The following is a 13,709-nucleotide window of genomic DNA, read 5'->3' on the forward strand; positions in this document are numbered from 1 at the left end:
GTTAGAGTACCTCACTTTCTGAACTTCAGGGTTGCAGTATAATGCACAACCCATGTATATGAAAGAAACTTAATGAAAGATTTGATCCTGCATACATGTAAAACTACAGAGCTATAGTATATTTGGAAAAAAAACCAATTAAATGGTAGGATTTCATCTCAGTTCACATATGAAGGCTTTTAATAGTATAATTGTTAAATTTAGATAAACCATTAAACTGTTCATTGTAATATTTGATGTTATACATGCAGCAACTGGACTTAAATCTGAGTACCCCTGAACTTACTTGTTCTGTGTTTGTATGTTTTACTGTTCAAGGAAGAAGATGCTCATCCAAGTATTTAATTCCCTTGCAAATTGTCATTGACATATTGACAGTCATAAGTAATTTTCTTGAGTAATTATTAATGTTAAATCCCGATGCTGAGAGAAGATATTGGGTATCAGCCTAGGTTTTACATGCTGCTGTCATTTATTAGACTGATTGATTGAATGAGGAAGAATGGCTGCTCTCTATTAACCTTAATCATTATTTCTGAATTTTCATGTCCCTTTGCATATTGACATTTAGTGATTGTGTGTTTAAATGTGTTTGTTTTTCTCTAAAAAGACTTCTAGTTGAGAGAATTGGAAAGCAGTGTTACAAAATTAAAAGTTTCAATCTTTGCCCCTAAGGCCCATCCTAGCATATTTCTGACAATGCTATCGCTATAAATACTGTTGCTAAAAATGTTTTGGTTTACAAAACAGTAATGGACATCAGTTTCACAACAAAGATTGCACAGAGTACTCTTGGATTTGGGCTGAGATTGCTGCTGAGCAGGTCCTGTGGGTGTGCTCCTTCCATATCTAATTTAATTATTACTAATGCATACAATTATAGCAGCTATTGTAGGCTTTATAGGTAATAACATCATGTAGCTGATTGTCACTTTGCTCATTGCACTGTTTTTACTACAGAACCAATTGGAAGTATGTCTTCCATGGAGGTGAATGTGGACATGCTGGAACAGATGGACCTAATGGACATGTCTGACCAAGAAGCACTTGATGTCTTTTTAAACTCAGGAGGCGAAGACAATAATATGCTTTCTCCCATGCTGGGTATGATACTAGTAATGACAGCGTGCTTAGAGACAAAGTGATAAATCCCTGGAATTGCTCTAATTTGTAATGGATGATGTTATCTCATAAAACATTACACTTTACATATATTGAGTATTTTTCATTAGTGGTTTTCAAAACATTAACATTTAGTTGCAGTACAAGAGAGCTTGCTGCAAAACTACTTGATATTTCTGGACTGTCTTTCATCTAGTTACTACAGCTTCATGTTGTGCTTATCACTATATGGATAGGTAATGTGTTACAGACTGCTTTTAAGGTGCATTTTTCTCTGTATAAAGTTAATAGGGGACATTTTAACAAACATCAACAGAAAGTTTGCGATAGGTTTTTATTTTAAGGCTGCTTTCTTAGAATTTCTCCAGAATTTTGGCATTTTGAAGTAAATTTGGACCAGTTGTATATAGTGTAAGGTCTTCAGTGAGAGATATTCAGAGACATGGTTCAACATAGTAGTCCATATATATGAAACATGATGATGTTCTGGAAGCTTCTAAAGAGTGATTTTGATACTGCAGGTCTTTCATGTAGCCTTCTTACTGCTAGTAATGTTAATTAGATTAAATTAATCCAAAATTTTGTTTGTGTGTTCTGATGAACAAAACCAGATTCACATTTTGGCAAGTTGCAGCATGATGAGGGATCTGCTTAAAGCAGGGAATTAGTAATACTGGATACTTTATCCACCAGGGAAGTGTGCTTTCTTAATTAAAAACTAATTTTAGTACTAAAATGCTTTTTTGCAAAGGAGCCAAAGTAAGTTTTCTTGAGGGAGATGATGAAACTCCTTTAAATGTACTTAGACTTCTTTTGAAAATGCAGGTTGAAATATTTTTATAAAAGTACCTGCAGTGAAGAAACAGTGTACTTTAAATCCTATCCTATATCTTGGGATATGTAAAGAAAAATGTTAATAATATCCTGGGGCAATTTTCTTCCTCCCTATGTAAAGGTGGTTATTACCTGCTGTGAACATGAAAAGCTTACACTAAGTAGTCAAGGCACACTTGAATACTAAAGGTTTTCGTGTTTTATTGCAAAAACTAAATTCAGATGGCTGGTTTTGGATAGGCATCGAATTCATGCATTAGTAAAGTTGATCATTGTTTGAGCATGCAAGTAGTTACAGAGTCTAGGACTGTTTTCCCCTTGCTGGGTCTTTGGCAGATGTTGGACCAAGAAACTTCGTGTTTTAACAACAAAGGTAACTGGATTATCTAAGGAAGTGTAGAAACTACTAGGTGCGGTTGTTTTTTCCTGAATAGATGTAAAACTGATTAGCCTTTGGAAAAAACTATATAATTTATTTTGTGCTGTAATGTAAGTAATACAGTGTATATATAGATAGTGTATATATATTTATTATATAGATGCACATACACTGTAATTTAATGTGCCAGTGCTGTAATTTTCTAGCACTGTAACCTGAATGCAGAGGTTGCATAGGCTTGCAGGAAGACTTACTCCTCTACAATTACTACTACTACTGCAGTGTAACAGTCTTGTGAATCTCGCTGTTGTGATTCCAGAGGATTCATTTCCCTCTGAATTAGAAGGGATTTCTGTGCTTGCTTTAAGGACCTGGCACCCTAGTATCAAGCCAAATATGCAATAGTCTGCATTCTCAGAAAAATGAGATGGCTTAAAGGTAACTCTTCATTTTGCTGTCAGTGGAGAACTGGGTTGGTCAGGGCAAGATTTGTTTCACAGTTTTACTGAACACCACAGAATGCAGGTAAGTTATTTTAGTAACTGGTAAAAATGAAAATCAGCTCAAGACATTAAAATGTTTTCAAATTTCTCTTGCTATAAACGTTGCCAGCTTATGGGCATTGGTTTTGCAACATTTCATGATAGTTGGTAAGTTGAATGGAAAAATTTACTCACCTCTGCCACTCCAGAAAACTCTTCCTCTGTGTGTTGTGCAAATTAATCTAATGGATGCTGGTGTGCACAACATAAAGACAGGTGTCTTTAGAAACATCTTCCTAGTATCACTTGTGTTCAATATAAATTCATGTACTACCCGAGGAAGCAACTCAGTAGTCGTGCTAGACATCCTGGACTGACAGGGTCAGTTGGAGTGGCAGGGGGTTTTCAGTCCAGGCAGGCTCGTCAGCTCTCAGTTGTGAATGTTGTACCAGATGTTTATCAACTTGTGTTGAAACTGGAGACCTGCTGAGGGCATGTTTCCCCCTGGAGTTCTGGGGTCCAAGAGAAACTAAAACAATGTCACAGGGCTACTTGCTATCCAAGTTTAGGTCCAGAGTTTAAGACTGCAGCTAGTTAGGGCAAGAAATGTGCCTGAGCAACAGTGTCTAGTACAACAAGCTTCTGTTGCCTCTAGATGCTGTTGAGACTGTTTTCTTGTTAAAATTTAACTCAGATACTTGGTAAGCATGTGGGGACCAGTCACAGGGCAATGTAGTGTGAATGGCTCTGCAAACAGCATTAGCAGAGGTCAGGTGTAGTGATCAGCTTGTTTCCATCTGACCCTCTTGAAACCTTTTTATATAAAATCCCACAGGATATTTAAGAGTATTTTCTCAGTAAGGTTACTCAGTGCGGAAGTTGGGTGCCCTGACTATGGAGAAACCCTTGTTAGGTATAGTAGGGAAGGAAAAAGGGGCTTTGTTTGGCAGATCACATCATAGAAAGATTGTTCAGATGTGTCCTTCTTTTTCCTTCTTATTTACTGCCAGGAAGCGTCCAGAGAAGAGGATCTAAGATATTTGAAATCTGAACTCTCAAACTCCATTACACTGAACTTGCTTAGAAGTCTTTTTGCACAGGCTATGGAGGAAGCATAGTCTTAAAACCCCATTCCTGTGCACTCGAGCTATGATACAGCTTTACCAGAGGAATGCTTTCATGCTGTGGGCAAGAATTTGTTTTGCTTCTGTATCTTCATTTTTAGTCAAAACTGGAGATTACTATTATTCCCTGTCTCCTAGGTTTTTTGGGGTTGATCAGTTTGTTTGTTTTTATTTCACCCAGGTTTATTTGTGGTGTTCTGTTGGACAGAGTTTGTCTGGAGGATTTTCCTATTGGTGACAATTCTCAGCACATGCTGAAGTCTGAATGGACTTTGTGAAAGCCAGTTATGAGCGTTAAGTGGTCTTGGCTAACGGGCAAACTGCAATCTTACCTTATTTATCTCGAGCATTAGCAGTACTAGAATGAGCAAGAGACATACACACCATCAGAAACAGATTAAAACCAGCCTGTGGCTTGTATTTGAGATCAACTTCTGAAAAGCCAAAAGGCAGCTTTGTGTTTTGGGAGGGTTTTTTAATGGTGCTTTGCAAAAGAAGCAAACCAGCATGAGTGCAACTTATTAACCGTCGTTGAGCTCAGTTAATATACTGACTTCTCAATTCACTTGCCACAGCTTGATTTTTGTTGTTGTTCTTTTCCCAACTATAAGGGCCCGATTCCAACACCTACGTGAATGAGATAAGTCTTCAGGTTCCGAGCCAGTCTGAACTGCGACAGAAACTGTCTTCACTGTCATCAACCTGTACCGATTCTGCCAGCCAAGACGCAAGTGAAGGAGAGTCTCCAGTTATTCAGTCTGATGAAGAGGAAGTTCAAGTGGACACTGCTCTTGCTGCTGTAACTGAAAGAAAGGGTGCTTCAGATGTTAGTGATGAAAGTGACTCTCTAACTATTTGAATCTTAAAACCATATCCTTTAAGAATGACTTCTGAATGAATGAACAAGTGAATGAAGAGCTTGCCTGTGTAACAATTTGCTAGCCAAGCATAACAGCCAGATCTTTTTACTTAGTAATACTGCCTTTTTACAAAATTGCCAGTCATGTGGAGGTTGGTTTTTAAAAAAAAAAAATGCCTAAAGCACACACACTTTAACAGTAGTCTTGGGGCTCAGGGGAGCAGTAAAACTGTTGTATATACTATGTATAAGAGAATTAAAGGGGAAAGATAACAAGTTACTTTGACCACTAACCTTTAAATGGCTGATTGGAAATACTTAAGACTTGATGTGTAATAATGAACCCAGATTGTTCCTTGCATGTTTTCAGCTGCTGCAACTGAATATTTAGGATCCAAATCACAATGAAAAGTTATTTTATTTTCTACTCTTTACTACCTACTGTCTGCCTACTGCCTTTGTCTACTAATGCAGCAGTGTCTACTCTCTCACACTTCTTATTCAGGACCAACTTAGTTATCATAGGTGTTAAGGAAAAAAAAAAGAAACTGAAAAGGAGGAGAGATGCATATTGAAATGTTACACTCCTCGTGGAGCAGGTATCTTAGCATTGTACAAGCTGACTCCTCTTTCGAGATAAAATAAAGTATTTCTATCCCAACCATGTCTTTTACTTGATTACCCAAATATTTTATCCATGACAGTGAACAGAGGAGACTAATTCAGCAATTAGAAAACAAAATGGTTATTTATATTGAGCACCAGTGTAATTTACTTTTTGCATGGTAACATCTGTTTGACTACACTGATGCAAGCCAGCAGTTTAAGGGAAATAAACCTAAGTGAATTAATTATAAATTAAGCATGTACATTTTGTAAGCCTTAGGACCTATAGCTGTCATCATCTTCCTGCCATTATTCTTCTCTAAACTTGAGGTCTGAACATGTCTAACACCTGTTTTTTGTCAAGTCTCACACTCTATTTGCAGGGATCTGCTCTCCTTTGAGAAGGCTCCTGGCTCCTGCTCTTCATGCACGGAGGGAAGGAATGTAATCAGAAACAGCGTAAGTAAAAGGATGAGCTGTGATGTAGATCCCTTCCAAAGACCTGCCCTGACAAAACTAATGGTTGGCAATGAGGCATCTCCTGCTGCTCGCCATCTGGGAAGTGGCCAGTTTCCTTAAGGATTCACTCTATCTCCTGTTACCTGATAATGTGTTTCCTGACCCCTCTCTAGGAAATGAAAGCTAGAAGCTCACTACCTACAATTAGATATTTACTATTTAATGAGGCATCTGTTGAAAGAAATTTTTACTTTACTCACTTTCCAGAAGAGAGACAAAATGTCCAAAAAAGTTTTGTTTTTTTATTAAACCTCGTAGTACAAACCTGGAAAGTAAACAAAAAACTGGCAATAAACAACATGAAGTCTTTCCTTACAAGGAAAGAGAGCAGAGCAGCGCTAATAAATTAAATGTCAAACTGTAAGCCATAGTCAGAAGTTTACTGTCAAGAGGGAAAAGTACACAGCAAGGCCATAAAAACCAGACAACCACATTTGAAAACACTTGACTCTGTTTATGTTATTGTTAAATATTCCAAAACAGTTCAGTCTTCTGCAACAACAACCAACAAATTGTATTATAGGACTTTCCTGACAGTCACCACTGGCAAGCTCAGTGCAATATGGGTAGCTACGGTATTGTTGAATTCAATTACGAAACAAAACAGTTTGTGAAAACATTTTCCCTTTTTTATTCCACACATACTGTACACACAACCAGAAAAGGGCAACAGCTACTCCATTATTATTTTTTGTTGTTGTTCAGTGATGTAAGCAGCACTTATAAATGTTACAAGAAAAACCCTGTAAGCATCCAATCCAACCGATGAAGAAAGTGAAACGTAAGGCTTTTCTTCATCTTGTCTCTTCACCATCCCTCCCCCCACCCCAAGAAAAGGCTCAAGTATTTAAAAAAATTTACAGGCATATGTACAAAAGGTGTGATTTTTTTTTTTTGTTACAACATGAAGAGAAAAAATAGACAAGATGAAAGCAAATGCATTTTCACATTCAAAAGAAATATGCAGACCTGCTAGTGGCTCTAAATGTGATCATATAATGAAACAAATTCAAAACAAAAATTAATGCTTGACTGTGTAAAGGTGTGAAAAACAGCAGTGGAATGGAAATGGAATGTTAGAAAGATTGCACGTCTATGACAAAAGAAGCACTTATGGCTTCAATCACTTTTTTCTTTTTTTTTTTTTTTTTAAAGGATGCTATTGAAGGGTTTTTGATAAAGTAGCCAACAGCACCAAAAAATAACAGAATGGATTTCCTAATGAAATCAGGCACAGTTTTCCCTCACATGACTCCTCAAGGCAGGCAGTCTTTTTTCCTCCTTTTTTTTTTTTTTTTTTTAATTTTTTATTTTTCCCCCTCAAAACAGATGCATAGTGATGTGCTGGTAAAAGAGAACATACTCCAAATCTCCTACTTTTGCCTACAGTTAGGAAACAAAGTCCATCTTCAGCTGCCATAACCTCCCAAAGAAAGTGTGTATTCTCCAATTTAAAAAATTACAAAACTCATCTTGCCGTGACAGAATAAAAGACAGCCAAAGTAAAGCAATTTCTTTCAAGTTTTTGTCTCCTATCCCTTTTCTCTCTAGAAAAATCTGCTCACATGACTGGAGAACAAATTATAAAACACATCAAACTTTAACCTATTCAAAAAATGGGTTAAAAGCCTTTTTTCACAGTTACCAAAAAGGCTTTTTATTTTTTTCAGCCATAGGGACAATACAAATTAATATTTTATCAGCCCCTTGCCGGTTTTAAAACAGTGAACATACGGCAGTTTAAAAAAATCAGACTGCTGTATCTATCTATTCTAAGTACAAAAAAAAATTCAACAGTTTAATGCTAAAACAAAATTAGTTCTCTAAAACCAGAAGAAAATCTTCTTTAGAGCTAGTGCAAAGACAGCTTGTATTCTACAGCAAGTACTCCAAACTATGGTATAATAATTACAAAAAATATATATAAATTGACAAAATGAGAGTGTTGGCATCTTCAGGATTAACTTGAAGCACTTTTGGATGAACTGGAGGATGAAAGCCTAGATGATGGCACGTCAACTGTTGCTCTCTTACGAGGTCCTCTTTTTGGTGTAGGCTTGCTGATACAGTTCTCAATGCTGCCATTTTTACCAGATACTTTTCCGCAGATTTGATTGACTAGACTGATTATTTGTTCCTGTTCAGGAAGTGGGAAAAACAAAACACAAATTAGCATCTGCTCTTTCTTTCTCCAGTCACTTCTGATGAACAGAGATGTAGTGCTGGCTTTTTTGACTGAAAGCATTTAACTGGGGGGAAAAAAATCTATATATTTGCAAACTGTGCAGAAGCTTGGCTCATATACTACTTACTTAGAACCAGGAGTTTTGTAAAAAGTACTGTGTAGTAGTCCAAATACTGCCCTTGCTGAAGCTTTCCCCCTCCAAACTTAAAGACAGTAATCAGCAGAACTTAGAAACGTCTGAGCTCTGGCCACCAAACAAGATTAAAGAAGCTGGGCTGCAAGGTTACTACTTCACTAGGGTCAGAAACGTTCTTCAGATACAATTTAAAACCTGCTGCCATGCAGAAAAAGGGCTACAGGTCCATGGCACCAGGATTGGCAAGAGACAGAGGAGTCTTTGAACTGCACATCAAAGTGTCTTAGCTACAACGCTACTCCTAATTCCATTGCATTCAGGGATTTGATGAAGTTTGCGGTATTGAGGGGGAGATTTTTCTGAACTGGCTGTCCCGTCCTAGTGAGAATGTTGGGAAGTTATTTTTGTGCAAAGTTGAAATAGCTTCTCAATTAAGTCTGCCTAACAGTTAAATAGATTTAACAAATGGCACTTGACATGCAGGTTATCTCTCTGCCCATTCATAGCCTGCCCCCCCAAAATCTGTAATAGTAACCAGGCATGCAGTTAGTATCTTTCAGAAATGTAGAAACTTTGTGACAGTTTTTTACTTTCGAAAAAAATAATCACCATCATCCAGTATCGAAGGAGAGGTTTTCTTGCCTTTCCCAGTGCAGCCTAAAATATCTACTTTGTAATTACAAAACCTAGCAAAAATAATTATTGTATGTGATTCTGCTGGAAAGAGTGGCTTTCAAAACCTCAATAGAATTAACACGGGATGTAAGGGACTGAATAATCTCAGGAATAAGAGAAATACATTAAAATTTCTGAATAACTTCCTGAAACGTTTTGGTGTTTATCGCATTACAAAGGCAGTTTCACCATTGTCTGGGCTTTGTAGGTTGCACTTGTTTATATCTACAGTACCTGATATCAGAACAGAGTCTACAATCAATTAACGAAGCTGCAAGGGCATGATCTTCCTCAGACTTACTTTGACCTTTTGGGTTTCTCTGCCATGCCTCTATGCACATACATCAGAAACTGCTGAGAAGCCCGTCTCAAAAAGCTACTTGTACCAGCACTGATCTCCAAGAACTGATTTTATACTTTCTCCCACTGCTTCACTATCCACAGTTCAGGCTAACAGTAAAAAGCTCCCCCACTCTCTATTCCCCACCCATCCCCTCACACTCAGTGGAGAAACAGAGCTAACCAGACAGGTGGAGAGACGTTTCCTGACTGTTCTGCAGTGCAGCATTAGCCCAGAACCCAGGCACAGTCTTAAACCACCAGCTTGAGTTCTGTGATTATTCATCGTCACATCTGCTTGAAGCCATTACCAGACCTCTCATCTAAAAGTACTCTACGAGTTTGCCTTAAAGAACGTTCAGGCTGGATTGGAGTAACTCAGTGTGAACTTTCAGTTATCAGCAAGAGAGAAGTTATCCTACAGTACACAAGTTACCATAAGTTAACCAGTCAAAGCATTGCCTCATGTTCTACAGCATCCCAAAGCATTAAATGGCTTCTATGTGCTGTAACACATATTCATGCAGTTTACGCTTAAGGTTTCATCTTTGTAATCACGTTTCCTTCTATTTCTTTTACTTAGATCATAATAAAGCACCTTCTTCCCACACCAAAAAAATCAAGCACAGTCTCCTGAGGTCTTGGTAAGACAAAGGCAGAGTTAAGTCTGCTCCCACGTTTTCAGTATCAAAGCTCACCAGCATCACAAAGCTCTATTGTACAGACCTCATCATAACGGTACATCATTTTCAGTCCCCGACAAGACTTCTGTTTTTCCACATGCCGCAGGGCACACTCCAAGCAGAAGACAACATTTTCGTTCTCCTGTACAACCTATATAAAAATGCAGGGGGGCGGGGGGAAGAAATGCAGTAAGCTCCAAACTGTAGCCATGTTATACACACAGTATTGAATTATTGTCTGAATTATTAAACCTGTATTTTAGTACAAGTTAGTAGAAGGAGCATAAACAAGAAGCATTACACATTGTGAAATTATTCAGAATGTGTAAGAAGAAAGTACATATCCCTTTTTGAGTCCTAATGTTGGCAAATACATATAATTTATTTCAAAAAAACACCAATAGTAATGAATGCCAAATTTGAATAACGATGTATGCATGAAGCTTTTATTGGTATCTAATATGTAGCCGAAAGATTTCCTGAAAGCAACCATTTCCCATTACTTCAAATGCTGTCTTGAATAAAGATAAAATCAAAAGCTTAGCCACAGGATTCCTCAGCTACTGTCTCATTCAGCAGAGGTCACATTTGCTCAGCTGGCTACCTGCCAAGCCTACACCATCGGCTTGGAATTTGACAACCAAGTTGAGTTTTTGTCCCTTACTGCTGTTAAGAGTGACAAGGAAAAATCCCTCCCTCAATTACGCTTACTCCAGAGCAAACGGACCAGAATTAAGAGGGTTTGGTTGGTTGTTTTTTAAAATAAACTCATTTTAAAGTTACTTCAAACTAGTGCTGCTTAAACAGGGGTCTAAAACACAATATAAACTGAACATATTCTGTCTTAGGGAAGGAAACAGCTACATCTGATCATTTAACAGTTACGTTGTATTTCCATCAAAAACCTAACATTTATAACCAAAAAAACCCCAAAAGATGCCAGAAAAAGGACTGAATATGCACTCACATGCACTGTATTATGTTTATTTAAATATCTGATCTTGGAATTAAGTGGTACATAAGGTTGTGGGAGAGGCTTTTGGTAATTTTAATGAAATTGCTGTATTTCTAGATGTTCTGCATATAGCTAAAAACTTGAAAGTGTCACCACAGTGGTTAGCACACCTTCAAAAGCCAGCAGGCAATTACTTCTAAAAAGAGAAAAAGTTTATGGGCGTGACTTCTATTTTTGAGCAGGCAGGTTGGCAAACAGCATCTTAGCTTGATAGATAGGATACATCTACCCTGCAATTTAGCTTGCAGGGAAATTGTCGCAGCACAGGCTGTAGCTGCATGCCTGAGACTCGGGGCATGTATTTGAGTTGCTAGCTCATCCCGAGAACTGTTACGCCATGATTTACTACTACCGGCAACCTACAGGTATCGTTCTTACCCCTCCTAGTGCAATGCAGACATGCTCATGGGTGTCCGAGAGCAGCTGAGTGACTAGGGCATCCCTTCCTTACAGGGGGAGGGAAGCCAGCTGACACTAGCCGTTGTCTTCTGTCACCACTGCCCAAGGTGATAAATGTTCTGACACAAACCAAATCAACATCTCCACGTCTTGTGTGGAGTGCATGAGATGACTCCATAGTCATGTGCTGTCTCTCAAGCACTTATAGCCCATTAGAGTACCTTAGAACAGGGGCACAGTACCCCAGTGGTGCCAAGTGATTTTACTCACCATGGAAAGGTAGCACAGGTGCTGACAAATCTGACATCTCCTCTCTGACGTTTCTAACTGCAACCACTTTCGAGGCTTTTTCTTTCCATCCATCCCCGTGCTGTTGCTGTCGTGGCTGCCATAGCGCGCTGAAGAATGGAGACCTGCCTCGTAAAGCTGCCGCCGCTGCCTCAGCTCCGTGTCCCTGTGAATGTTTTACGCAATTAGACATTGGCATCGCCTCATACCACCACAAAGCCACGTATAATCACCCTTTTACCACGATCATCACTGAAACCTTAGCTCCACACAGCAAAGCCCTGAGTGTTGTTGGAGGTTGGTGCCATTCCCTACGCATGGCGAGAGACAGCCAGCACCACAGAAACGCTGCCTAATTGCAAAAGCTATCTCCGGATTTTAACAGCGACCACTGTATCAAGCCAGTGGTTCTCAAACTGCTCCTCAGAGAACTGGGGACTGCCGAGTACTTCCTGGAGGTCGATGGTTGCTCGGGGCCATGTGGAGAGTCGGGAGATGTGGCTAACATGACTGTCATTCCTGAAGTTGCCAAAAGCCACCTTGAGGAGGAGGAGCCGTTGCTGTCAGCAGTAACATAAGCCACCTTCATCAGGAGGCAGAGATGAACCAAGGACCTGCTGCCATGAGGTGCTTCAGGCAGGAAAGGGGGAGCAGGGCAAGTGATTGTGCCAAAGGACGAAGATCTTGCTGTACACCCAGGGGAAAAAGAAGGAGATGTCAATTAAGAATAAAGACTAAGCCCTCCAGCCGCCCTTCACCCACGGCGTCCGCAAGGTGGACAATACTTCCTATGCTGAACTATACAGCATTAGGAGAGCAGGTCGGGTTGGAGCCGAGTGGAAGACAGCAAGTGTGGAGTAAGCTGAGCAGATGGAAAGGGAGAATAAAAAAGCTCACCACCAGACACAGCTGAAGATGGGTGGAGAGCCAAGCTAAGCAAATGGCATGGGAAAACTGAGCAACCAAGGCAGATCAGGAGGGGAGGCAGCAAAAGACACAGAACAAACAAGCAAAACAAAACAAAGGAAAAAAAAATATGGTACAGTGTTCCACTTTGGTTGTTTTTTTTCAGCTTTTGTTGTTTGGGGTTTTGTTTTACATAAGCAGCCACAGGAAGGACCAATATCCGCCAGAGAATTCCAACCTAAACATGAGAACAAGTTTGAGAACCACTCTGATAGAGGTCGATGTGATGGTCTAACAGCAAGCACCAACATTTCTGTTTCACCTTTCGCACTTGCAGACTTTTCCTCTTCAAGGAAAAAAAAAAAAAAGAAAAAAAAAAGGCACTTGGAAGTGATTATTCCCACAGGGGAACCAGCTGCAGGTAAAGCAGTCAGCACACCTCTTTGTATTTCTTTCTGAACACTAAAACAACACATGGGCTGTTTTCCCCTTCAATATGTCACTGGAAATTTTCCAAATGAACATGCTAGTTAGTTAAATACAGTTTGTAGATTCCATTCATCAAAACTTTCTTGACATCTCGAGTACCAGTTGTCACAAACTTGAAAGATAGGTAGCAACTACATGGTAGGGAACAAAAGAGAAGATCATTACACAGGAAGCCAGGCAACATTGTATTTTCTTTTTTTACCTATCTTAAGAGAAACCCTAAACATGTTTCCTTAATACTGGGAAGAAAAAGGAGTGTGAAGGTTTTTTTTCTTTAAAACATTCCAAGTTCTAATGCAAGATGCATTAGCACCCATGCATAAGCTGCTCACTTATTCAGTGGTTTAAATCAAGACAACTTTCTGCATACAAAGTACCTCCTACAACTGTAGTGTAACAATCTTGATGCTGAAGACAAGGGTTCCTGGTGCAAAACCCATTACAGACATGGATTGACAGTGGCTACTGATGCCAAGAGGCTGAAAAGCTGAAGAAACGTATTTAACCACTTGGCACCATGGAGTTCACATAATGCATCAGGAAATCTTGACTCTCGGCACCAAGAATCAACAAAATAAAAACCCAAGGCAAACTGTATTTTTAATTCTTTGATAGTGCCCAAAGTAGGGAATTCTTAAGAGTAAGGCATCCTAACCACGGGCACTCTCC

At 39.1% G+C, this 13,709-nt stretch overlaps 2 protein-coding genes across 7 annotated transcripts in view; one reads left to right on the top strand and one right to left on the bottom strand.

Moving 5' to 3' along the window:
* Window positions 1-5,461, top strand: part of DTNBP1 (dystrobrevin binding protein 1) — a 69,987-nt gene extending 64,526 nt beyond the window's left edge. For both annotated transcript variants that reach the window (XM_069809168.1, XM_069809169.1), the window contains 2 exons: window positions 961-1,104; window positions 4,553-5,461. In XM_069809168.1, the coding sequence (XP_069665269.1) occupies window positions 961-1,104; window positions 4,553-4,800 (392 nt within the window). In that variant the 3' untranslated portion in view covers window positions 4,801-5,461. The remainder of the gene's footprint in view (window positions 1-960; window positions 1,105-4,552) is intronic.
* A 686-nt stretch (window positions 5,462-6,147) lies between these two features.
* Window positions 6,148-13,709, bottom strand: part of JARID2 (jumonji and AT-rich interaction domain containing 2) — a 225,216-nt gene continuing 217,654 nt past the window's right edge. For 4 of the 5 annotated variants that reach the window (XM_069809163.1, XM_069809165.1, XM_069809167.1 and 1 more), the window contains 3 exons: window positions 11,628-11,811; window positions 9,987-10,094; window positions 6,148-8,062 (listed from right to left, as the gene is read on the bottom strand). In XM_069809163.1, coding sequence (XP_069665264.1) covers window positions 7,886-8,062; window positions 9,987-10,094; window positions 11,628-11,811 — 469 coding nt within the window. In that variant the 3' untranslated portion in view covers window positions 6,148-7,885. Of the gene's footprint in view, window positions 8,063-9,985; window positions 10,095-11,627; window positions 13,172-13,709 lie in introns of those variants that run through there. The other variant, XR_011329170.1, reaches the window with a different exon arrangement.

This window comes from Haliaeetus albicilla, chromosome 21 (genome assembly GCF_947461875.1).
Source record: "Haliaeetus albicilla chromosome 21, bHalAlb1.1, whole genome shotgun sequence".
Classification (NCBI taxonomy): Eukaryota; Metazoa; Chordata; class Aves; order Accipitriformes; family Accipitridae; genus Haliaeetus; species Haliaeetus albicilla.